We start from the raw sequence: 26,352 nt of genomic DNA on the forward strand, positions 1-26,352 counted from the left end.
AAGACAGACTGCAAGTCTGAGGCTTGGTGAATTAGCTTTAGGAAATGTATATATTTGAGGAATCAGATTGTACTGAAGCTCTGAGAATCCTCTGCAGGCTCTGCCCTCTGTGACTGAATCCAGTTGTTAATACCCAGGAGTTGGTTCTTGATAAATTGGTGATGGAACAATTATGACCTCTGTGTGGAAGAATCTCTAGGTCTTTGTAAAAGAAAGAGTGAAGGGTTGTGAAGAGCTGGAGGATATAATGGAAGATACCATTTCTTAAAGTTCAGGATCTTCAGCTGCAGAATGGTTTTGATTCTGTAAAAGTGAATGGGTGTAAAGAATTGCAAAAAAGGAATTTATATTAAAAGTTTGGATGTTGAGATATCTTTTTCCTAAGCTTTTAGAGGATGATTGTAGAAACTCTGTCAGTACAGAAGGTTGTCAGAAGAATGTGAGCCGTCCCAAAGGAAGAACACAAGGCAATACCTCTATTCCTAAAAAGGGCTCAAAGAGATACCATGAAATCAGATCTTCCTAAAACAACTACAGTTCATTCCAATTTTTTTAAAAATTTACTTTTTAATTTTTATTGAATCATAGTGGGATAAACTGGCCATATTGTTGGTCAAAATAAAGTACCATGGAATTGACACAGTAATAATACAGGGAATGTGAGAAAAGCTAAATCTCAGTTTGACATCCACCAGAGAACACACAGAGGAGAGAGACTCTTAGGGGAAAGGCTTCATGCCGTGTTGAGACCTCTGCATTCACCAGAGAATCCACACAGGAGAAAAACCGTACACATATGATACCTGTCACAAAAGATTCAGAAGTGCACATTGCATGGTGATAAGAAGATGCATATGAAAGAGAAAACGTACTGACCTAAAGATTATGGAAAATGCTTCAACTGCAAGGGAAACCTCAAGGTTCACCAAAGAATCTGCTTAGGAACTAAACCATATGAGTGTCTCCAGCAGTGCTGGGAAATGGAAATATAATGTGAGTCACATAGATAATTCAAAATTTTCTAGTAGCCACATTGAAAAGTAAGAAGAAACAGGTGATATTAATTTTAACAATGTGTTTTATATTAACCCCATATATCAAAAATATTATTTCAATATGTAATCAATATAAAACATTATATATGATATTTTATATTCTTCTTTGTGTACTGTCTTTTAAATCCAGCGTGTATTTTATACTTATAGCACATCTCAATTTGGATTAGCCACATTATAAGTGCTCAGTAGCCACATGTGGCAATTGGCTACCATATTGGACAGCAGTGCCAAATCTTTTGGCAGTTGGAAAACTTTAAATGTCAAAAATTAGTACACTCTATAACACCTCACATAATTGCACCATAGCTCCAAAATAAGGTTAACAGTGATTTGTAACCTACTATATTCTGGATAGTAAATGACATAATACATGGTAAGCACTTAGGAGAGTACTTAGCTTACAATAGGTGCTTCTAAATATTAACAACCAAGATTAAACTATAATTACTTTTTTTCATTTAACAAATATCTTTTCTTTCTTTCTTTCTTTTTTTTTTTAAATTTCTAATATTTCTTTCTAGTTCCCAGGGAGATCCTTATTTAAAAAGGGCAGGGTAATTTGTGACAACATGGATGAATCTGGAGGACATTATGTTAAGTGAAATAAGCCAGAAAGAGAAAGACAAATACTGTATGGTATCACTTACGTGTGGAATCTGAAAAAAAAAAAAAAAAAAAAAAAAGTCAAACTCATAAAACTGAGAGTCGAATGGTGGTTGCCAGAGGGTGGGTGGATGCTGGGGGTGGAGGAAACGGGAAGAGGTTGGCCAAAGGGCAAAAACTTCCAATTATAAGATGCAAGTTCTGAGGATGTAATGTACAACATGCTGACTCTAGTTAACAATATTGTGTTATACACTTGCAATATGCTGAGAGAAGAACTTAAATATTCTCACCAAAAAAAATCAATAAGTGATACCACAGTTATTTAACTATGTACCCAAATATATTCCAAAAGTATTAAATTAAAATAGAACATCACTAAAGAAGTAGAAATAGATATTACCATAAATTGGGAGAATGTGGATTGACTGGGAACCTGTAATGGGGGGAGGCCGACCATTGATACCCCTTTGCTCTCCTTCCTGCTGTATCCCGTCTTCTTCCTGCCCCACAATTGGGTAGAGGCAGAGCTAGAGAGAGAGAGAGGGGCAAAAATCCTACTTCACTCGCGTTACTGTGGTTCTCTCTTGGCTATTGCAGTTAAAAAAAAAAAAAGTAGCCATATGAGGCCATGGATATATTAATTAACTTGATTATGGCGATCATTTCACAATGTATAGTACATATATTACATTTAAAATATAACTGTATTTGTCAGTTTTACCTCAGTAAAGCCTAAAGCTGGGGAAAAAACCCATTTCACAATTAAAAATTAATAACAAGGAAAATATAAAACAAGAAGGGTAGGCTATTCTTCTTTTTGATATATTATCCTGTTATTCCTTATTCCTCTTAGAGGAATAAAAAAAAATAAAGTTCTATTCCCCACTCCCATTTACTTTATTTTAATGGGGGTTATTTGTTCTGATTGGTCCCTTGGCCCACTTTTTTGAATGGCTGATTCATTTCATATGTCTGGTTATTCGTATGTCTGGAATAATAATTCATGGTCTGCTAATATTTATAAATGGAAGGACTTGATTACTCGGTATGAGTAACAGGCATGGTCATTGCCTGCAGTTATATGGGCTAATATTTGTTTTTTCCTGATTGATTTCCCCCTGAGTGTGTGTAGGGAGGTGATTGATGGGTTGGTGGTTTGATTCTTCGGCTCTACTTCTCCTTTAAATGTGTTGGGTGGGAGCTGTCTGCGTGTTGGCCTCTTCTTGGCTGTGCTGTAGGATGAGCTGGGTGCTTGTGGGTGGCTACTGTTCAATGTGGGTGGCAAGTATTCAATTACATAAAAATGGTAGGATTAAGCCCCTCGTTAGAATACTTACTGTATTTTTATAACATTTAACATATTGTTATATTTTTTTCACAGGAATACACAGGGATTGATAAAAGCCATTATGAAATTATTACAAATGCAAGCTCTGAAGGAAGGACAAGCTGGGGAGAAGAATGTTCAGGATATATATAGTATTAGGTAAGCATTTTCTCCTTTCTTTAAAAAATATGTTATTTATTGCATGAATTATTAACTAAGACATGCTTATGGACATGCTAATCCATTAAGGGACAGTTGTTTAGTTCAACAGAGATTGAGCAAATGTACTTAAAGCAGGAGGGTAAACTTCCTCACCGTGAAAATAATAGGAGAGTAGTCAACGGTTATTACCCAGGGCAAGGTCAGTAGTTAGGAGCATCAATTTGCCTTTTCTTTGTCATCTACCGTGTTTCCCTGAAAATAAGACCTAGCCGGACCATCAGCTCGGATGCGTCTTTTGGAGTAAAATAAGACTGGGTCTTATGTTATAGTAAAATAAAACCGGGTCTTGTATTAATGTTTACTCCAAAAGACGCATCCGAGCTGATGGTCCGGCTAGGTCTTATTTTCGGGGAAACACAGTATAGAATGTAACATGGTAGAATTATTTTAGAAAGAAAATACACACAGCAACTATTATAGTGAAATGCATTGGTTTTTCTGGGGGAGTTTGGACAAGGGAAGGCATCATACTTATTTGTGAAGGTGCCCTTAACCATTGCCTTGAAGGTCCCAGAAAGCCATTTCTTAAGAGCTCCCACCTAGTAAGCAGAGGACCGCAGAGGATGCCGTGTAACCAATGTGGATTGTCCTAGGAACTCTGTTCCGTGATGCATCAGAATGTGCCTGCTTCAAAAAATGAGAACAGGGGCCATTAACAAGGGAGCTGGTTCATGGGGGAAAATGGCTTATGTGGGCTGTGGCAATTCAACAGGGAAAGTAAATCAGATCCTTGTGAACCCTCGCTGGCTTGAGCCTACAGCACCTGCAGTTTTGAGACACCACCACAATCAGAAGCTGTGAGAGAGTTTGTCCAAAATGCCGAGTGGTGCCTATTACTTACGTATATTTATATTGCTTTTCTTTTGAGAATAAGTATACGGTGTCTCATATATTACAATGATATTTCCTGAAATTTTAGTGCTATTTATGATCTGTTTTATTTTTGTGAGTATGTTAGCGAAAGTTTCTTAAGCCAATTTTTTTCTTTTTCTTTTTTTAGATATGTTAAAAATTGGGGGTCTTTTTAACCTCTCAGCACTTCCAATATTTCTTTATTGATGACTTCCCCCTTAACAGCCCCTTCTTTTTCCTGCCATGACTCAATACCCACGACAATAGAGCACTTACGAGATTATTATTTATTTTGTGGGTGAAATGTATTCATACAATGTGTATGAATGTTGTACTCCTTAAATTTACACAGTTATATGTCAACTATATATTTTTTCTGTTCTGTCATCTTGGACTTTTTCCCTTAAGCCAGTTTTTCTTAACAAGGTTAGATTTGCATTTTATATATTTTTTTCTTCACGTGTTTTTTGAATGTTTTCAAACATACAGAATAGTTGGAAGAATGTGGTACAATTAATTAACTCATTAGTGTATTTGTTAACTCATTAATTTATTTTTAAATAGGGGAAGCAAAATAAAAATTATCTGCTATTTGAAAACTCTGTGGAAACTTGGGGCATACAGGGTAAACTTTTCCAAATTGATAATGCTTTTTCTTTTTTTAACATAGTGGTGCCCCCTGAGATACAAGGTTTCATTTTAGGTTTCTCCTGCATGCATTACCTTGACCAGAATTGAACCTAAGGAGTAGAGGAACAGATCTTAATATTTCTAGATGAGTCACATAAACATCTATATTTTGTTTTCTTTTCTCTTTTGTAAAAGAAGTTCAAAGTCTTGGGCCAAAGTTCCAGGATGGAAAATAATTTCATTTCATTGTTGTTCAGTGGGGGTTACTTATTTATTTTAAAATAGGAAAGCTATTGAAGTTTTTATTTTTTTATGTAACAGCTTCATTGACATGTAATTCATACACCACGATTGACCCATTTAAAGTATATACTTCCCATGGTTTTTAGTTATTCATAGATTTATGCAACCATCACGATAATCAGTTCTAGAACATTTTCATCATTCCAAAAAGAAATTCCTCACTCATTAGTGGTTGCTCCATATTTTCCTCTACCCTGTGGGGTGTTTTTAATTTAGTGGTTCTCAACCCTGCTCCTTAGAACCACCTGGATTTGGAACCTAGGAACAATCAAATACACCCCGATCAACTGAATCAGAATCTTTGCTGTGAGGCCCAGTCATTTGTAGTTTTAAAATGGTCCCAGGTGTTTCTCATTCACAGTGAGTACAAGATGGTTCGTGAGCTGCTCTCTAATATGCATTCTAATCACTTGGGACCTTGTTGAAGGGCAGATTCTCTTTCCTTAGGTCTAGGGTGGGCTCCAGTCTTCTCTGACAAGCTCCCAGGTGTTGCTGATTCTGTTGCCCAACCCACCTCCCACCACCCCCACCCCCTGCAGCGCCCACACTATAAGTAGCTGACCTGTGAGCAGCATCAGCAGTGCCTGGGAGTTTTTGAGGAGTGCAGAACCTCGGACCCCGTCTCAGACCACCAGAATCAGAGCCCGCATTTGAGTATGATTTTCCAGGTAATTCAGAGGCATTTTCAAGTTTAAGAAGTCCTGGTTTAGGAGATGGTGAAAGGAAATTTTTCTATCATGCAAATGAATTAGAGTTACTCCCATTTTCATACTGATTGTCCTCACTGCGTGTGTGAGATCTTCAGTCCTCTGTCATGTTTCTCTTGTTTTCCTACTTGCAATTTATATTCTCCTGTAGTGCGGTCTTCTAAGTGGGGTCTTGTTTTCAAAAGATAATAGGTGCTGGGTGTGGATAGGAGCCTAGTTTGAGGAGCTGAAATCATATTGGCAACATAAGGTTTGTCTTTAGATTGGTGCACATTAAGAGGTCCAGAATCAATCACCTGAGTTGGCATAATCCAGTAATGTTTATGGAGAGCCCTTATGTGAATGGCTGTTTGGCACTATAAATCAGTAGAGTGTAATCGAGTGTATAAGAGCCTTAAGTTCCTCTGGGGGGACTGTGGATGGCAGAAACGGGAGAGGTGAGCCTGAAGAGCAGATTCTCTCAAGAGAGCTATGATTACCTGAGTCAAGCATAAAATTGTCACGCTGTTTTAGAGCCTTCTTTGCCACATGTTGGTTAGCAATATCACCCAGCTTTGGAGAGGCAACTGATGAGCTAGCTGTGTTTGAAAGCATGAAAAGGATATAAGAACTCCACTGAGAGGTGGGCCCTGGTTATGCTGTAGGATCAATTTAAAATGGAAGTAGTATGAAACATCATTGTAAGCTTTCTGGGCGTGAAACTAATCTGTATTTTTAGAATATTAAGGACTCCACTAGTAGACAGTTGGGGTTTAAGTGTTTCTCACTTTTTTTGTTTTAAGCATTGACTAATTTCAGTTATAGTAAATCAGAATATGTGGTCATTTTAACTGAGTCTGTACTGAATCGCATAACTCATGCCAGTACGGGAGTGAAAAGAGAGGGAAAAGGGAGGACCTGAAATGTTAGCTAATGGCTTCCCTTGGTTCCTGTGAATTTCCTGAAGGAGCTTAGAGAGGGTATTCTCTTTGTTGAACCTGGACCTCAGAGTTTCTCAAACTTCCTGTGCATAAGAACTATCAGGGAAGCTTGTTAAAAGTACAGCTTCTCAAGCCCACTTGCCAGAGATTGTCATTCATTCAGTAGGTTTTGTGTGAGATTCAGAATCAGCATGTTTATCTGGCTGCTCAGTGATATGGATATACCGTGTTTCCCCGAAAATAGGACCTAACCGGAAAATAAGCTCTAGCTTGATTTTTCAGGATGACATCCCCTGAACATAAGCCCTAATGTGTCTTTTGGAGCAAAAATTAATATAAGACCCAGTCTTATTTTCATTTCACACTTGAGAAATACTGCTTGAGCCCCTGGGAGCTTAACGGTATCACACATGAGCTGCAAGGAACCCCTTGGGGATAGACCAGAGGGTTCTTGAATGGCTTAATCATGTCTCCTTGCCTCTCTTTCCTACTTGGGAAGCAAAAGGTCTGCATGTTTCTAAGCACCAAGGCACCAAGTTCATCTTACCACGTCCACTATGGACAATAGAGAGGCCAAGAGCAGAACCCAAGAACAATTCTAAAGGAAAAACAATCTAATGAGAGCAAGCCAAGTGCAAATACAAGTGAAAGAATGTAAGAGATTTAAACCTCCTTGCTCTGTTCAATAAAATAATTCCATGGTCCGGACATATTAGTGTTCTTCCTAATCAGTTAGTTGGTGATGGTTGTAGGAGCAGGAGAGGAAGGGAGCCCTCAGCACCGCTTAGAAACCAACACTGATTTTCAATGCTTACAGTGCATAAGCAGCTCACCCTCAGAGTGTTTGGTACATATGTGTGGAACATGCCTGGAAACCTGCATTTTAATAAGAGATTTGGATGTACAGGTGGTCTACTGACCATGCTTTGAGATGCACTAAGTTAGAGTGTGTACAGCTAATGAAGTTCAGATTGCATAACCAAGTCCTTCTTTAGTTTTGTGGCTTAAACAAGATTAAATGGGGATATTTAAATAGGGCTTCAACTCCAAGTGCTTTTTAGGATGGGGTAACTGGAAGAACAATGCAATACATTTGACTACTGTGATTAAATGAAGAACAAATGACAAGTGTAAAACATGAGTCTCAACTCTGGTTGCACATTAGGGCCCCCTGAGGAACTCTGAAATATTCACATGCCTGGGCTCTACCTAGAATGACTGAGGGGCAGCCTCAGGCCTTGGTATTTTCTCACAGCTTCCTAGTTGGTTTCTGATGTGCTGGGAGAGTTGAGAACTACTGGCTAGTTGTTGTAATGAGGAAAACATGGTGGCCAGACCTTCAGCTTTTTCTGGATTAATAACATTTTATATGAAGTCTCCTGACTAGTAAATGTTGGAAAACAACTTAGATTTTGAAAAATACAGGGTAGGCAGACAAAGGACATCGGCTCACAGGATGCAATCCAGGCAGGGGCTGTGACAAGTCTGTGACCTCTTGGTTAGGCATTTAACTGGTTTCAAAAACTTTAGAAGCCTTTTCTATCTGTGAATGATTTCTATATTAATTACTTTTTTTTTAAATCTCTACTAAAATATCTTTTAGTTTAGGCTTATTTTTTTCCTCCCCTTTCTGTTTGGTCAGAATTTTCTTTTGGTTGGCTTGAACTCCATTCTTCTGTAACACACTTGTATTTAACTAATTAAACATTCTTGAATATTGACCTGTCATGCAGGAAGTGCAGCAGAAAACTGATATTCAGTTTTGGGTGCAAGGAAGAAACACTACGTTTATATGATTCGTAAATTATTAGAGGGTCATTTTCTCATTTGCTTTGTAATATGCCATTTTTTCTCCCTGAAATTTTATCATGTGCTTTTGCTTTTAATTTTTCCTTTGCATATTCATATTATGGCAGTGTTTTAAAGATCTCTCTTCCTTCAGTTGAAGTGAGGAAATAGCTGTGAATTCATGAAGTAACTGGTTGTTCCAGAATTCGTGCATCATTCTGATGTGCCAGACAGTGGCTGACATGCTCAAATATCAAATGTTAAGAATCTTATTTGTGGAAAGGTTTGGTCTGATCAACATCAAGCTGTACTTTCTGAAATAAGGGAATATTAAATGTTTTTGGCAGATGGTGTGCTCTGAAATGGGTGATTAGAGCAATAGTAATGGATAGTTACACTCTGAGTAGATGAAAGTTATGTACTCTCTATGTATTTGTTCATCCATTTGTGCAGTGTTCCGTAGTTTATTTAGATGGAGAGTTGATTTTAAGAACTTAAAAGATGTGTGTCCTAAAGGGTGTAATTCCTAGTGATTTTTTCACTTATCTCTTCAAGCAAATGCATTCATCCCTTAGGGCCATCAAGCAGAAAAACAAGAGATAAGTGTGAAGATAAATACTGACACAAAGTGCACTAAGATCAGTTTGTGATGTGGATACCAAATTGTAGCCCCGTTTTAGTTCTGATAACTAGCTTTTTCTTAGTATCAGCTACTCTCATATAGTTTTATGGTCAAGGTAAGCATTTTGCTTTTTTTGGGGGGGAGGGGGTGCTGATCATTTCAATAATGAATATATTATCTAAAGGGATCCCCTAAGATGTAAATAAAACTAAACATCTACCATAAAGTAAGCATGACATTACTATTCAATCACCTATATTATACAACCAAGGGATTGGAACCAGTAGAATATATTAATATATTTTATTTTGATGAAATTACAGAAACTTTAATGCTTAGGGAGCCACCGTTTCTGGGCAGAACACATCATATATAAATTTTTTCTTTTTTTGGAAATGGTGCTTACATTATAGTTTTTTGGGGAGACATGGGAATTTAACAAGGCTGAACTGCAACAATTCCCTTAGATATATTTAGTTTTAATCTGCTGATACCTTTTTTTGAAGGGGGTTGGTTAGGACCTTATTTGATCTCACAAAATTTTGGACTTTCCCCTGGGAAATGTACACATATATATGTACTTGAAATTTTACATATGATTTCAGAGGGCTTGTGAATTCTTGCTTTAATGGATGAATGGGCATCTTTGTAGAAAAATCAGGAAAAAGAAGATGGGTAAGAAGAAAGTATCAGTGCCTCTGAAAAAGCCCAGCAGAGTTAAGGATAAGAAAGAAGCTAGGGCAATAGTTAGGGAAGCATAGCCAATAGTACTTGCCAAGGACCATCTGTCTCTTTGCAGTTGGAGTTTTTCTGTCGAATTGCATGTTTTGCTTATATTTTCATTTCCTCTTTCTCTCTCCTCTTTCCCACCCATGGAAGTCCTTGTTCCCATTTTATGATTCTAATCATCTGGGGCTTATACTGGGATTTAGAATCAGACCTAAAGAATAATCTACGTATATTGTACAGTCTTCCAGTTAGTAATTGCAACTAGGAAATGCTTTATAAGTTTTTCTAAATGTGGATGTTTAATTTACAGTTGGTATGGTAATTTGCTGATAAATGTCTTTAAGTTCATAAAATGGTATAATTTTTGCCTTAGTCGCCTGTTTTATCTCTAGTTTTTTTTCTTTTCTTCAATCATGGCATGTAACTTAATAATAGGAGCTTTGAATCCCTAAGTATTTGTATGTTTCCCCCCATCATCACCTTGTACCTAAAATAGTCCCACACTTCAGACATGGGCAGACACCTTTGCCTTAAATCCCCGCCTCTCAAAATTGGGGTCCTGGGAAAAGCTCCGCTCAGTGTGAGGGCAGAATCATTGTAACAGGAAGTTTATTTTTGAAGAAATGTTATACTATCCCTATCGGCCTTACAGACCCAAAGAAAAAATAAAATTAGTGGAAAATGTCAAAATGAAAATTACTTTTGCTCCAATTCTTCTGTTTCTGGGAGCTCGTGTAGAAAGGAGAAAAATGTTTTTGTTTTAAAACACTATTGGGTATGTCATGATTTACAATTATTGTTCAATTTTTTTTTATATAGTAATGTTCATCATGGAATCTTCATAATAATTTATTATGCGTTTTTTTAACTTAAAATATGCAGAGCTTTTTAAGTCCCTTTTTGGCTTCTAACTAGCACTTTCAAATCAAAATTCAGAGCAGGTAGAGAAATGCTTTTAAAATGCATATTTGATGTAGTAAGTGCTGTGCTGTGCTTCTGAAAGCAGCGGGGTCACAGCTGCATACATGAAAATGCATGGTGACTGCAGGCATTGTTTCCTCACACAGAAAAGCCAATCTGCGTCTATCACCGAATTTATGATGTAAATCAAATCATAGCTTTCCTGTATTCAGGGATGTAGCAGAAAGGTTGAGGTGACCTAGAGGTTACACATAACTTTTGCTTTTTGATTTTCCTACCACAAGACTAATTTCTTTTTTTTTTTACTTCCTCTTTTCTATTAAGATTGATGTACTTCAAGGTGAATCTAGTTACATACCTTATTTTACCACTGCCTCTGAGCTAGTCTGGTGGAACCATGAATTGATCGTTCATTCCTTCCCCCACTCCATTCTGTTAAGATGCATGTATTGCTCTGTGCTGTTGACAATATTATTAAAGGGTGGGGAGCACTGAAGTATTAGGTACCAATTCTGCATGCTTCCCATGCTCTTTTTCTCTGAACAGTGTGGACTTTGAAACAATGTACTAGCAGGACTCTGATAACTTGGTTTTTCATGATCCGGTCAAAGAGTTGAAAAAGGTGGTTTGTGGAAAGTGGTGTGTGTGTGTGTGTGTGTGTGTGTGTGTGTGTGAGAGACATTTATTGTAGATGTGCATTTGGCACTGAAAGGGAAACTTAAAAACATAAGACATATGCCCAGTTTTCAAGCTGCTTATGCTCTAGTTTAAGATACAAACTTACCTGCATGATAATCATAATAGTACCCCATTTATGGAGTATTCTGTGTGCTAAGTACGATGTGAAATGCTTTATTAAAATATCAATTAAAGCATTTACAAATCATGAAATGGGGAAGTGCCAAAGAATGTACAACAAATGGATCATCTTTGGTAGGGAAAAAAAAACCCCAAAAACCAATGCACAGTGAAGGAGAGATTACAGACACTAAAGACCAGCGAAGGGTGACCTGGTTGCAAGGTTGGTATTGATTTTGATCTTTAGAAACAGTGTTATTTTCTTTTTAAGAAGGATACAGAACCTATTGGCTGTCTTAAGAGTTAGGAAATTCTGATTTTAAAATTTCTGTGGGCTCATTCTGGACACAGCACTTCTTTCTGAAATAATAATAATAAAAAAAGGATAATTTATTTCTTTGAGATAAAAATAGAACTCTTTTTTGAGGTCTGAGATTTTATTTGACATTGGCCTTAGAGCCATTTAAGCTTGACATAGACTTATTAATCGTTGACAGCCATCTTCCCTGCTTTCTGCTTTTATAGGATTTGGTCCCACCTCCAGTTCTGAGCAGTGCTTTAGAAGGTTAGGGCTTTAGAAGCAGTGCTTTAGAAGGTTAGGGCTTTAATGAGGGGCTTGGGTTATATGACTTGAGCACTAGAAGGTATTTCGTCCGATTTCCTCATTTTATAGATGAAGAAACTTTGCCCAAGAGAGGTTAATTCTCTTGCCTGCGATCACATGATCTGCTGCAGAGCCAGAATGTAAATTTAGAACTCCTGACTTTTAATTCAGTGTTTTCCCTCCATTGTCTCACCTCACCTCTCCACATCTAGTTTTTTTTCTGAGATACGGACGTGGCAGCATAACAGAAAATGATTTTAATGATGCTAAGTAGGCACTGCTTACATAAATAACAATAATGATGACAATACTCCACATTTGTGTTTGATTTTCAAAACTTGTATAGCTTGTCTGCCACTCTTAGTTTTACAAGTGATCGGGGTGATTGTATGGTCAACCCATCTATCATTTTTTTTTAAAGATTTTTTTTTTTTTTTTTTTTTTTATTGGGGAAGGGGAACAGGACTTTTATTGGGGAACAGTGTGTACTTCCAGGACCTTTTTCCAAGTCAAGTTGTGGTCCTTTCAATCTTAATTGTGGAGGGTGCCGTTCAGCTTCAAGTTGTGGTCCTTTCAGTCTTAGCTGTGGAGGGCGCAGCTCAACTTCAGGTCCAGTTGCCGTTTTCTAGTTGCAGGGGGCACAGCCCACCATCCCTTGCTGGAGTCGAACCCGGCAACCTTGTGGTTGAGAGGACACACTCCAATCAGCTGAGCCATGCGGGAGCTCAGTGGCAGCTCAGCTCAGGGTGCCATGTTCAATCTTAGTTGCAGGGGGTGCTGTCCACCATCCTTTGCGGGACTCGAGAAGCTGAACCGGCAACCTTTTGGTTGAGAGCCCACTGGCCCATGTGGGAATCGAACCGGCAGCCTTTGGAGTTAGGAGCACGGAGCGTCAACCGCCTGAGCCACTGGGCCGGCCCAACCCATCTATCATTTTAAATGAAGTGTTATAGTCAGCTTACTCTGTAACTTGGATAGCAGGTTTGGAGATAATTGAAATTTTCCAGGCATCACCCAGATTTTGTTTTCATGTTCTTTTGTACCACATTATTTCTGTTTTCGATCAACAACGCTTCTAATGAAGAACGCAGCTGATTTGTTTAAATTGTGCAGCCTTCATTTATGTGACCATTCCTAGTTCTATGTACTTGAAAGAAGTGGGATGGCTAACAAGCAGTGAATGAGAGGAAGAAAGAAAACTCTTGAATAATCCATAAATTTAATAATCAATCCTTGAATGCATCAAGAGTGAACTATACTTAGCCTTATGACATTTTAGATGCTCGAATTATATTTTAAATAGGAAAATAACTCTTTTCTATCATACCTACATTAGTATGTACATTATTTAATGCTGTTTATTTATTTTGGAACATGATTCTATATTTTGCAAAGGCATAATTTTGCATATGTTTTCCATTTTAATTCTTCTAGTGTCTACTGTATTTGTTATTCTTGTATACCTAATGTTAATATTTGATGACTATATTTCCATAAGAAGCTTAAAATTTTGAGCATGATTGATTGATTGATTGCTTTTGGTTCAGTGTAAAGAATGGTGAAGGTAGAATCGTAGTCTTTTTGAATAACTTGGGGCTCGTAGCACGTTTTAATCAGTTTTGTGCCTTTAGTAGTGCTTGTCATTTTACCTCGTGCAGGGGTTCTTAACCAGGGCACTTTTACCCCCTCCCCCCCCGGGGACATTTGGTAATATCTGGAGACATTTTTTATTGACACAACTAGGGTGAATGCTATTAGCATCCAGTGAATAGAGGCCAGAAATGCTGCTAGTAGTGCATTGGATAACCCCCACAACAAAGCATTATCTCGTCCCAAATGTCATGAGGGCCAAGACTGAGAAACCCTCACACACGGCAGTTGCACAATTAGAAAAGGCATCGATTCTATTACTTAAGCATAAGGCTTTATGTATTTTATGTGTATTTACATACCAATTTAATGATTCATAAGGGAAAATTTAGCTCTTTGCTTCATTATGCTTAAAGTATTAAAACAATTTTGGCAATTATAATTGAGTTTAGGTTGGTTGTACTCGGTTGAAATAGTATAATATTAGTAATCAAATGTTAATTAACAGTAAGATTCAATGTTCTTATTTTGGACTTCCCTTCTACCTTAAGGTTTTCAGTTTTTTGGAATCAATATATGTTCCCTATAATATTTCCACTTGGATCTGACATAATCAGTTCTCTGGAAAAGTTAATTATCCAGATGTCTAAATCAGTAATTAATCTGATAATCCTTGTCCTACTATCTCATCTAGTCTACTTAATCTCATCTTTAGAATTTAAGTCTGAGATACTAAATAGAATTTGCTGAATCCAATAGCTAGCGAAACAGGACTTTAGCTTCAAGCAAAAAGCTAGTGGTTCCCACCATCCCAGTGAAGTAGAAGCTGAATTATAATAGAGTTGTTTGCCATATATGCATCATTTCAAAACTTACTTTAAAATTACTATCACTTGCCAGAGGGTAACGGGGGCGGGGGGTGGGGGGTGGGAGATGAGGGTAAGGGGGATCGAATATATGGTGATGGAAGGAGAACTGACTCTGGGTGATGAACACACAATGGGATTTATAGATGATGTAATACAGAATTGTACACCTGAAATCTATGTAATTTTACTAACAATTATCACCCCAATAAATTTAATTAAAAAAAAAGAAATTACTATCACTTATATTTGTTGACCTGATTTAATTTGGACAAAACTGTTTTAAAAAACGGGAATAGATCCTTAACATTCCTGGGGGTGAGGAGTGGGAAAGGGTAAGGGATGACTTACAAGGGAAGAGTATTGAAAACACTTCAGGGCCTTATGATCATACAAAAACTACGTGGTAACTTTTTAGATTTTCTTCTTAAATCATCACAAATGCCGCCATTCACTGGAGGATTAATAGATGGTCATATCAGATTCTCCTCATTTCAATATGGTACTTATCAGAAGAATAAGCTATAGGTAAAATAATTGCAATTGCTGCTCTGTTCCTTTCATTCATGTTTTCTTGAACATGACCTACTGAGCTCTCAATCTAAGAAGTTCAGGATGTGACATACCTGAGAGGCATTTAGGGTTTGTAACATGTGTTTCTTATGTCTGCGGCAACCAGAGTAGAAACAAATTCTAAATAGGTTTAACTGCCAAAGAGTTTGGAATTTGGACATGGGATGTTGATATGGTTTTTGAGTTTTGGCATAAAAACAATTGCTTGGAGTGATCCCTTAACAATGGAAGAAATCCGATCAGTAGAAATAGGCTGTGCCGTAGCAAACGGGGGGAAATAACTAGCCTGTGCCGGTGTGTGAAGTCAGCGCATGGTAGATGAGGTGAGGTTGAGGAGAAAGTAAAGAGATGCCGATATAATACCAGAAACTGTAGCAGTGTCATAGAGGTGTCTAACATGAGTGTTTCAATGTGGTGGATCAGCCATACTTTCTGTTTAAAAGCGAAAACAAAAATTAGAAAATTTTCAAACTTCTAACAACCTAACCTTTCACTTCTGTGGTGTTTTACTTATAGTGGTTCTCAATCCTGCAACACATTAGAAGTACTAGAAGAGGTTTTTAAACATTACTGACTCCTGGGCTCTACTCCTAGCAACCCCAATAGAATGGAGACTCAGACATTGGTATTTTTTAAAGAGCTCCACAGATGAATCTAACTTGCAGCCAGGGCTGAGGTCCACTGCTGTATAGCAGTGCATCAGAATTGTCTGGAGGGCTTCTTATTAAGTCTGGGCTGAGGCCTGAGAATTTATTTACATTTCTAACAAGTTCACAGGGAATGCTGATATTGCTGGTAAGGTGATTACACTTTGAGAACTAAGAAGGCAGTCTTAAAAAATCATTTGTATGTACCTGGTCTGCTTTTTTTAAAAAAAATCATTGCTCGTGATATATTGTTGGGTTAAAAGTTAAGATTAAAGAATAGCATTATGTATATGATTCCTTTTATATTAAAAGACGGATACTTCTGTATAGTTTGAATTTTTTTTTTTATTTACAACGAGCATTTTAACTTTGATTTTTTTCAAATATGTTTGGAGGAAAAAGCCACAGCCATAAAACTAAAAACTTTGTATAGTGCTTCATAATTTAAAAATCTGATGAATTTATAGTTTTTAGCAGACTTTTTGAACTATTTAAAATGACTTGTGTTTGTGCTTTTTTATTTTTCTGAGAAGAATGGGAGGAATTTGGAAAGAGAGGGAGTGATAGTGCTTACAAGTTGGGGCAATGGACAGAAAATGGAACCTTCCAAGTTTTGAAAGAGAGCAGCAGGAGGAAGGGGTGGCCCATGACTTCCGGGCATGGAAGAATCGAGAGGATGGATATGAGAGCTACTGGATTCTGGATCTTGGTCAGTCAACGAGCTATTAAGTGGCAGAGTCCGTTCTGAAATTTGGGTCTCTACGCCTCAGGATTTGTTCTTTTCTGCAAAACACTTAGATCAAGGGGGAAAAAAAATATCAGTTCTAATGAACCAACTCTGCAACAAATGCAGCAAATGATATCCTGGAAAAAAGTCTCTAGGTGGTATTGGCTTTTTTTGCTGTTATGTTTGGATATTGAGAATGTGTCGTCCTGAAATGAGTTTCCAATGTGACTTAATGTTTTTCAGAAATCCTCCTCAGCCTTTGATCACTGTGCTTGAACATAGACCTGATTGCTGGCCAGTACTTTTGCAGCAGTTGACAGCTTTTTTCCAGCAATGCCCTGAAAGGTAATGTAAAATAAAATAAGTGAGAGAGATGGAATTGTATATGCTAATTTTAGAGTTCTGTTTTGTCTTTTCTTTTTTTTTTTTTAAGCTGCTTTGACTATACTGTTTTCTCCTGAAGGAAAGAAATGTCTTAGCGCAGGATATAGTTTTATATATATATTTTAAGACTAAGAACAAAAAAACCCTATCAGATTTATTGATTGTTGAAATATTGAATATGAGCAAAGCTATTATTAAAGAAGTTAAGCATTAGTTAGTTAGGAAAGTTGATTAGAAATGTTCAGGAAACTATTATACAATACATTTAGAAGATAGTTTCTTCCCCAGGGAAATCGATTAGTGAGTTAAACTCTTCCTGTTAGAAACCTGCCAGTTGGCATCAAGTAGTACTGCCAGCTGGGACCAGATAGCCACGTAGTACAGTTGTTTTAGCTTCACTGACACCTCCTGGAGGTCCTCAAAGCCATCCCCTCTCTTCCATCCTTACTACCATGGTACCGGCCATCGTCTCTTGGCTTTTGCCACCTGTGCCTAACTGACATCTCTGCCTCCAATCTTGTCCTGCTCAAGTCCATTCTCTAAACATGCCTCAGAGTGATATATCATGAGAGCAAATCTTATTATCACTCTTTTGCTTAAATCGCCACAACTGTACTTTTCAAACTTGCAACATATGGGCTGAGCACAGGGAATGCCTTACCCAGGCCCTTCAGCTCTGTTTTTGTAGAACATACAGGTTGATATGATATCTATAGAAGCTTTCTATTGGAAAAAAGGAGTTTCGTTTCTGAAATAGTTGGCAAATCCCTGGGCTACAGGATGAAATCTAGTATGTCACACTAGGCTGTGTGTATGATACGGTTTCTACCTGTTTCACCAGTTTTATCTTCTGTTTATCTCACAATTTATGAATTGTGAATTCAGCAATAAACTGACTTGCTTTTGGTTCCCTTGCCTCTGTGCTTTTGCTTATGGGTACACACTTTACTCTCTTGAGTCTTACCCCAACCTTTTCTGACTAATTTCTCTAGTTTAAATCTCTGCTTAGGCATTTTCTCTACTAGGAAGTCTTTGCTTATGGTAGGTTGGATTAGGTGTCTTTTTTATATATTCCCACGATAACTTCAGTTGTGATTTCTAATGTCATTGTTTATGACACTGTCTTATAATTACTCTCCTCTATGAAACCTTCTGAAGGCAGGGACTAGGTCTCATTGTTCTTTGTATTAATAATGCCTGGCACATTTCTGGGTGCTTTATACATGTTGCATTTATGTGAGACCCACAGATTGGTGGGGCCCAGGCAGTGGGTAGCAGTACCGTCATGCAAGGTCATAGGATACCATTGTCCCCGGGCAATCCTGTGCCTGAGTTACATTCACCACACCAGCTACACTCACATTGTTTTGCTCTTGAAGGTCTTACAGTGTCTTACAGGTACAGGTTCTCAGAATGCCATTTGAGCCTACAATTTCAATTTTAGAAGTTATAGAATCTCTAGGCGGGATATACTGCTACAGGGAGTTTAAAGAGATATAGAGAACCTTGTAAGCATCTGCCAGTGAGAAAATTCATGTAGCATTTGAATGAATGGCTCAGAATAAACATCATCCCCCTCTTCTCCCACCTAGGGTTACATTTTCAAAGGTAAGATATTAATATTTACTAAATAAGTCTTCCACTATGTCAGAAACCCAAAATAACAAATTTATAGACACATTTGTTTAATTAAATAGGATACTTTATAAAAGATGTTGCTGCTGATGTGCCAAATTTGTCATTAAGCTTGTTAAGAACATCTCTCTTTTCCACAGTTTCAGTTAGTTGACAAGTAGTTAATTTAGCTTTTGGCTATTTTCATTTCAAAGGAGTATTATGTTGCAATTTGGAAGTAGGTATTCTGATGAAATTTGTCCAGATATTTATAAGGAAAAAGTTATTAATTGACTTGACTGTATTTATTGATAAACTTTTATTGACTTATTCCTTTCACTTAAATTCTTAGGTGTTAGAGTATTTCTCTAGAGCCTTTTGGAGGTTCTAAATTATATTTATTTGCAAAGAATAATTTCAATTGCCTTGTTTCTGCTTTTGCACTGTAAGATTACTCTTTCCAGGATGAAATTGGTAATTCTGGTTGCATTTTTTACCAGACTATTAGTTTTCTGAGATTTAATTTTAGAGTAAGTTAATTTAGTAGTTTCAAAGTTGTTGTTTAGAAGATAATGAAGAAAGGCTGGTAATTTAATGAGAATATAAATAGTGATTCACAACTATGTGGAGGAGGCAAAATGTTGTGAAAATAGCTTGTATTCTAGGTCTTTCTATGTTAGGAATTATTGATTAGACTAGTGTTTACATTCATTTTTGATAGTGTATTGCTGTCCTGAAGTGACTGTATTTCATACAAGTTTTTTGGGGTCATTATTGAATAATGCTGCATTCATTTATAGACAGCCTGTGATATGAAGACTTCACCTTCAGGGAACTGAGAATTGTGTAATTTGACAGTGATATCATCATCTTTAGATGTGGATACTCTACGGTTAGGTAGTGTAACACATACTTTTTTAGTTGAGGGGAACTAAGGAGAACAAATTAAATGACTTCCTCAAGGACAGGTGATTAGTTAGCTGTGGAGTCCGGCCTAAAGCCTCAGTTCTTTGTCTCTCGTTCCAGGTCTTTTCCCACTACTTCTCCCTCAATGGTGAACAAAAATATGAAGGATGCATATATAGATATATGCACACTTGGTTGCGTTTTTAAACATTCTTAATCACTTTGGGATTTCAGATTACGTGTTTTATTGTTTTCCTTTTCTCCTTAGGCCTTGTCAGCTAATACCCAACAGAAGTGATAGTTAACCATCAGATACCACCTAGGAAATGCAGTATCTAAAATTGGGGAAGATTAAGCCAAGGAGATTTTTAAATAGTATATTGTTCTTAAGGACGTTCAACATTATGCTCCTGATGTCAAATAATAACAGCATCTTGGAAATGTATTTCTTTATATGAACCTTGCATTTCACCTTCAGCATCTCAAAGTAGGAGAAAACTGATAAACTATTCATGGATGTTTTTGACACCTGGGTAGTGTTTATTTTTGGGGGAATATATTATTGGAGAGAGAGAGGGAAACAATGTTTCTTACATCTCTTTTCTAACTTACGCTTCATATTCTAACCTGTACATATATCATTCACTTGCTTGATATATGAAGCTTTCTTTAGTTTCCTAAAAGTTGATGGTGTGATAAAAGATATATCCTTCAATAATAATTATGAACTCAAAAGTCCGCCTTTTGTTTTTTTTTAATAGATTGTGTAGGTATTTGTTGTGCTCATGAGAAAAAAAATTCCTCCAGATATTGAGCTCCATCACAGCAAAGATTTAATCTATTTTTGTTTCTTGGTTTATTTCTAGCACATAGAAGAGTGAATGGTATATTATAGGTACTCACTACATTTTGCCAAGTGAATAAATGAATGAATGAATAAATTTTTTCAGATTTGGTAACTTAAATTTTTATTAATGTTAATGGCGTTTTTAAATCACATTGCTGTGGAATATATAGTGTAAAATTATGTAGTCAAGCATAATTCAAATGCCATTTCCTCCATGAAGTATTACACTTATACCTTTGTTTTTTAGTGAATTTCACTTTCTATTCTCTAGTCCGGGAACAGAATTGATTGCCCCTTAAAGATAGATAATGCCTCATTCATTTTCGTTATCTAATAATTTCTTATGTTTAATAAATATGAAAAAGTAAACTAAAATTATGATATTTAATTGATGCATGTTAATTGTAAAACCACTTTATAAATTAGTTTAACTGAATCAATTAATTTAATGATTGAGCATCTCTTTGAAGGCCTAGTGTGTAGCATTGTTATTGATGATACAGAAGTAAACAGAAATCCATGGTCCATGCCGTCATCTGGCTTAGAGTCGGGCAAGGAATAGAGATGTTAAAACCAACACTAAAGTCATTGTCCTGTGGAAGCACGTATGGTGCCTGTGACCTAGGCTAGGTGTCAGGGAAGGCCCTCAGGAAGTCATTTTAGAGGAGAGCACTGAAAGAAGGTCTAAATTAGGCAGAGGAAGGAGCCAAAAAGGGAGAAAAGGGAGACTATTACAGGTAGAGGGATCAGCAAGTGAGGAAAAAGCCCAGATGACTTGACTGAAGAGCTGAAACAATGTTAATGTTGTTAAGTGGCGAATGGAGAAGAGCAAGAAATGAGGCTGGAAAGATAAGCAGTGGCCAAATTATGGATGGTTTGTGAATTGGGCTAAATATTTTATCTTAAGAGTAAACTCTCTTATGCTTGTTAATGACATGATCACATTTTTATATCTGAAAGGTCATTCTGGCATTTTACTGACTTTGGACTTGGTGTTATTGGGAGATATTGAAATCTAAATAGATATGAAAGATTTGTAAGATCTGCTTCCTTTGATTGGGAAGGACTCACTCAAAGGGGAGGGACTTGGCAAATTACTTCACCTCTCCCTGCCTTAGTTGCTGCATAATGGGATAGAATATATATAAATGTATATATTTATTTCATAGGGTTGTGGCGAGGATCAAGTGACTTTAAAGGCATAAAGTGCAGTTAATTGCGCACCTTGCTAACAAGTTGCCAAGTAAATGTTAATTGTTATAATCTTCTTGGGATGTCTACATGGACTTGTTTTACATAGAACCTCATCTACAGAGTTTTTCCCAAAATGCATGCCTGTGTCATACTCCTGGAGAATGGTTACTGACATCTGTAATTCCCAAAATGTTGTCAGATGATTTGGATGTTCACCAAGGACTAATCCTGGCACTGCAGATGCCCTTCTGGTGTGCAAGTAGAGAGAGAGGGAGAGACTCTTAGTCCTGGCCATCAGGCTTATGGTCTCCGAGGGCTGAGTCATTTTCCCCGGTGTACAGAGAACTGTTTGGTGTAGGTCTAAGTAGGTCACGGTGGCATAGAAGAATCATGAAAAAAAGTTACACTTGGTGGTATCATAGTTTATGATGGGTCATGAACTGTAAGTTGATATTTGGCACTTCCCTGCTTGGTACTCTGTTTAACTCAGTGACTGGCTTCTGCATTTCATGACTTGCAGGTCAGAAATTTCATGTATCCAAATAATGGCACCATTTTTGTGGTATCTGTATTGTGAACCAGCCCAGTTACAAGAATATGCTAAACTCCGACTAGCCCTGCTAAAAGTCTTACTTCAACCCCGGTCTCTTTGCGACAAAGAACAACCATCAATATTGGAACAACATATCCTTCAATTGTGCTGTGACATGGTCCCATGTTTGCAGGTAAGGTCTCTCATCCTCCTTCACTAATATAGCATCAGCAAGTCTCAATCATTACTGTTATACATAAAGTAGAACCTCTGACCTGGCAAACTCAGACACAATCCTGGCTCTAGAAATGCTTACAGGCTTTTGGAGATGATGAAGAAACCAAATTAGGACTTAACATTAGTATATGCAATGTTAACTAAATTCATAGAAATATAAATCAATGTAGTCCATTAGGATTAGTAAGAATGAAAGCTTTCCTTTGTTTAAGAAAGACTTTTACAGGAAAAATAATTTTGAGTTGAATTTCTCCTCGTGCAAGACACTGAGAGAGTTAGAAAAAAAGAAGAAGAAAAAAAAGACCTCTTTGTGTAAATTAGAAAAAGGTGTGTCTCAGGGCAGATACGGCCCTGGGGATGCAGGCCTTGACCAGCTGTGTGCTGGCGAGATTCCAGTTTCCACATGTCCCCTTACAACATGTCTGGTGACCCTGATGGATCCCGCCCTTGAGAAGCCCACAGCCTAGTAAGGGAGTTAACACAAGTATATAAATTTTCATAATTCAAAGTCAATGGATGAAAGATATTTAACAGAGATATGGATAAAATGCCGAGGTTGTTCAAGGGAGAGATAAATTTGAGCTAATGTCTCTATAACTGCAGATTTTTTTTAAAAACCCAGTTGCCCGTAGATTGTGAATTGAATGTAGTGATTCATTAATCAAGCCGTCCCATCCCATGATCGAGGCTTGCCCTTTGCCTAGAATCTGAGCACCACGCTGCTTTGCTGATAGAGGGAATCTGTGAATATTTTTCAAAGTGATCACTTGAGGTCACAGATGACCTGTTTTAAGTGTGAGTTAGCAAAGAATGACTAGAGTGAATCTTTCCTTTGTGACTTATAAATTGGCTTTCCTGTAATCAAGGCAGAGAAAAGCTGATGAAAATGAATTCTCCTGTGGCTTTTCCAAAGTTTTGTTTTGTGTGAGAAATAAAACAATGCTTAGGCAGAACATCTTGAACGAGGGTACACATTTTCACACCTTGCTTGCATTAGTATGTTCTCTGCTCTTTGGGAGATGTTTGTCTTCATTTTCGTGAACCTGTATTGACAAGCCTAAATACTTCTTGAAGTGAGCTCTGTGGAGTATTTCTGGGAATCTGTGGTTTGTTAATATAGTTTAGATATGCATTATTTGGAACTATTGGAACTAGTGATAAACACATTTCATCACTTAAATCAACTTTGTTATAGGTTGGTGCAAAAGTCATTGCAGTTTAAAAGGTTAAAATTAATTACAAAAACCACAATTATTTTTGCACTAACCCAATAGAATGAAGAACCTGAGAGTTGGGAGGGATCTTAGCAGCAATGTAATCCATTTTCCCACTGATTACAGGTATTTCTTACACTCTTTAAAAGACAACCACCCCATGACAAATGAAATATTTTAGTGATATGAAGAATGCTATTTTGCAAGGCAACCTTTTATTTTTTTAGCAAGTACTTCTTATAATTGACCTGCATTTTCCTAAAACTTTACCCGTTAATCTCCAATTGATTCTTCCCAGAACCGATCAAAACAAGCTTTTTAAAAAGCCCATCTACATCTTATCTAGTGTTGTTTCTTTATCTCTTCCTTTCCTTCCTCCCCTTTCTCCCTCCTTTCTTTCCTTCTTCAATTTCTTTACTTCTCCACGTAAAATGGTTTCCAGACTTTTCACTGTCCTTTGCTAGGAATTCTCACATTTATTGGTGCTCAGATTGTTTTACTATGAAATGTTCTTCTTACTGCTGAATGCACTACTGTAGATGTGATCTATAACGAGTACTTGAATAGCATCATATTAATCAAAGAGAATTTTTTTTTTAGAAATAGCCAGGCCACCCTATTGATCTATAATGAGATGGTGGTCAGTGGGATTCCTATTTCTTTTCTTTTCATGACAATTGCCCTTCAATTTTATATTTGTGGAATTATCTTTTTTTTTTAACTAACCTGTCTTAAACTTTACTATTAACTTGAGTCCCTATAGTTCTTTCTTTTTAATTGTGACTCTTGTCATGACACATATTATCCATTTCACATGATCTGTTTCTACATATAGAACATTACATCAAAAGTGTTCCTTTGTCGCACATGGAACATTTTCAAAGATAGACCCTATGTTAGGCCACAAAACAAGTCTTGATAAATTTAAGAAAATTGAAATCATACCAATTGTCTTCTCTGACCACAGTGCTATGAAATTAGAAATGAACTACAGGAAAGAAACTGGAAGACACAATACCAATTCATGGAGGCTGAATAACATGTTACTAAATAATGAATGGGTCAACCAGGAGATCAAGGCAGAAATCAAAAGATATCTCGAGACAAATGAAAATGAAAACACGACGACCCAAAATCTATGGGATGCCACGAAAGCAGTCCTAAGAGGGAAATTCATAGCATTGCAGGCCTACCTAAAGAAACAAGAAACATCACTAATCAACAGTTTATCTTCACACTTAAGGGATCTGGAAAAAGAACAGCAAAATAAGCCCAGAGGGAGTACAAGGAAGGAGATAATAAAGATCAGAGCGGAAATAAATGAAATAGAAAACAGAAAAACAATACCAAAGGTCAATGAATCCAAGAGTTGGTTCTTAGAAAAGATAAACAAAATTGACAAACCTTTAGCCAGACTCATTAAAAAAAAAGAGAAGACCCAAATTAATAAAATCAGAAATGAAAGAGAAGTGACAACAGATACCACAGAAATACAAAAAATTTTAAGAAATTACTATGAGCAACTATATGCCAACAAATTTGACAATGTGGAAGAAATGGACAATTTTCTAGAGGCGTACAACCTTCCAAAGCTAACTCAAGAAGAAACAGAAAACTTGAATAGACTGATTACCACCAGGGAAATTGAATCAGTAATCAACAATCTCCCAACAAACAAAAGCCCTGGACCAGATGGCTTTACAGGTGAATTTTACCAAATATTCAAAAAAGAATTATCACCTATTCTCCTCAAGCTCTTCCAAAAAATCCAGAAGGAGGGAAGGCTCCTAAACACTTTTTATGAAGCCACTATCACCCTGATCCCACAATCAGACAAAGACACCACAAAAAGAAAACTGCAGGCCGATATCGCTAATGAATATAGATGCAAAAATCCTCAACAAAATATTAGCGAACAGAATTCAGCAATACATTAAAAAGATCATACACCATGATCAAGTGGGATTCATCCCTGGTATGCAAGGGTGGTTCAAAATCCACAAATCAGTTAATGTGATACACCACATTAACAAAATGAAAAATAAAAATCACATGATCATATCAATAGATGCAGAAAAAGCATTTGATAAAATCCAGCAGCCATTTAATGATAAAAACCCTTAAGAAAGTGGGAATAGAGGGATCATATCTCAACATAATAAAGGCCATATATGATAAACCCACAGCTAACATCATACTCAATGGGGAAAAGCTAAAACCATTCCCCTTAAGATTAGGAACAAGGCAAGGTTGCCCACTTTCTCCACTTCTAGTCAACATAGTGCTGGAGTTCTAGCCACAGCAGTCAGACAAGAAAAAGAAATAAAAGGCATCCAAATCGGTAAGAAGGAAGTAAAACTGTCATTATATGCAGATGACATGATACTATATATAGAGAACCCTAAAGACTCCACCAAGAAACTATTAGAGCTAATAGATGAATGTAGTAAAGTAGCAGGATACAAAATTAATATTCAGAAATCAGTTGCATTTGTATATACCAATAATAAAACATTAGAAGGAGAAATTAAAAAAACAATCCCATTTACAATTGCTCCAAAGACTATAAAATACCTGGGAATAAATTTAACCAAAGAAGTAAAAGATCTGTACTCGGAAAATTACAAGACACTGAAGAAATGAAAGAAGATACAAATAGATGGAAACACATACCATGTTCATGGATAGGAAGAATTAATATAGTTAAAATGTCCATACTGCCTAAGGCAATGTTCATATTCAATGCAATTCCTATCAAACTACCAACGACGTTTTTCACAGAAATAGAACATAAAATCCTAAAATGTATATGGGACCATAAAAGACCCCGGAGCCTCAGCAATCTTGAGAAGTAAGAACAAAGTGGGAGGTATAACAATACCTGACATCAAATTATACTACAAGGCTACAGTAATCAAAACAGCATGGTACTGG

The 26,352-nt window shown here is 36.9% G+C and overlaps 1 protein-coding gene across 2 annotated transcripts in view; it reads left to right on the forward strand.

Moving 5' to 3' along the window:
- FOCAD (focadhesin) overlaps positions 1-26,352 on the forward strand; it is a 274,355-nt gene that overhangs the window by 51,301 nt on the left and 196,702 nt on the right. For both annotated transcript variants that reach the window (XR_012495704.2, XM_019750360.3), the window contains 3 exons: positions 3,046-3,150; positions 16,734-16,835; positions 21,956-22,160. Coding sequence is in view for 1 of the 2 variants with exons in the window: in XM_019750360.3 (XP_019605919.3) it covers positions 3,046-3,150; positions 16,734-16,835; positions 21,956-22,160 (412 nt within the window). In the remaining variant the exon portion in view is untranslated. The remainder of the gene's footprint in view (positions 1-3,045; positions 3,151-16,733; positions 16,836-21,955; positions 22,161-26,352) is intronic.

This window comes from Rhinolophus sinicus, chromosome 16 (assembly GCF_057876585.1).
Source record: "Rhinolophus sinicus isolate RSI-liver-muscle chromosome 16, RSI-T2T, whole genome shotgun sequence".
NCBI lineage: Eukaryota > Metazoa > Chordata > Mammalia > Chiroptera > Rhinolophidae > Rhinolophus > Rhinolophus sinicus.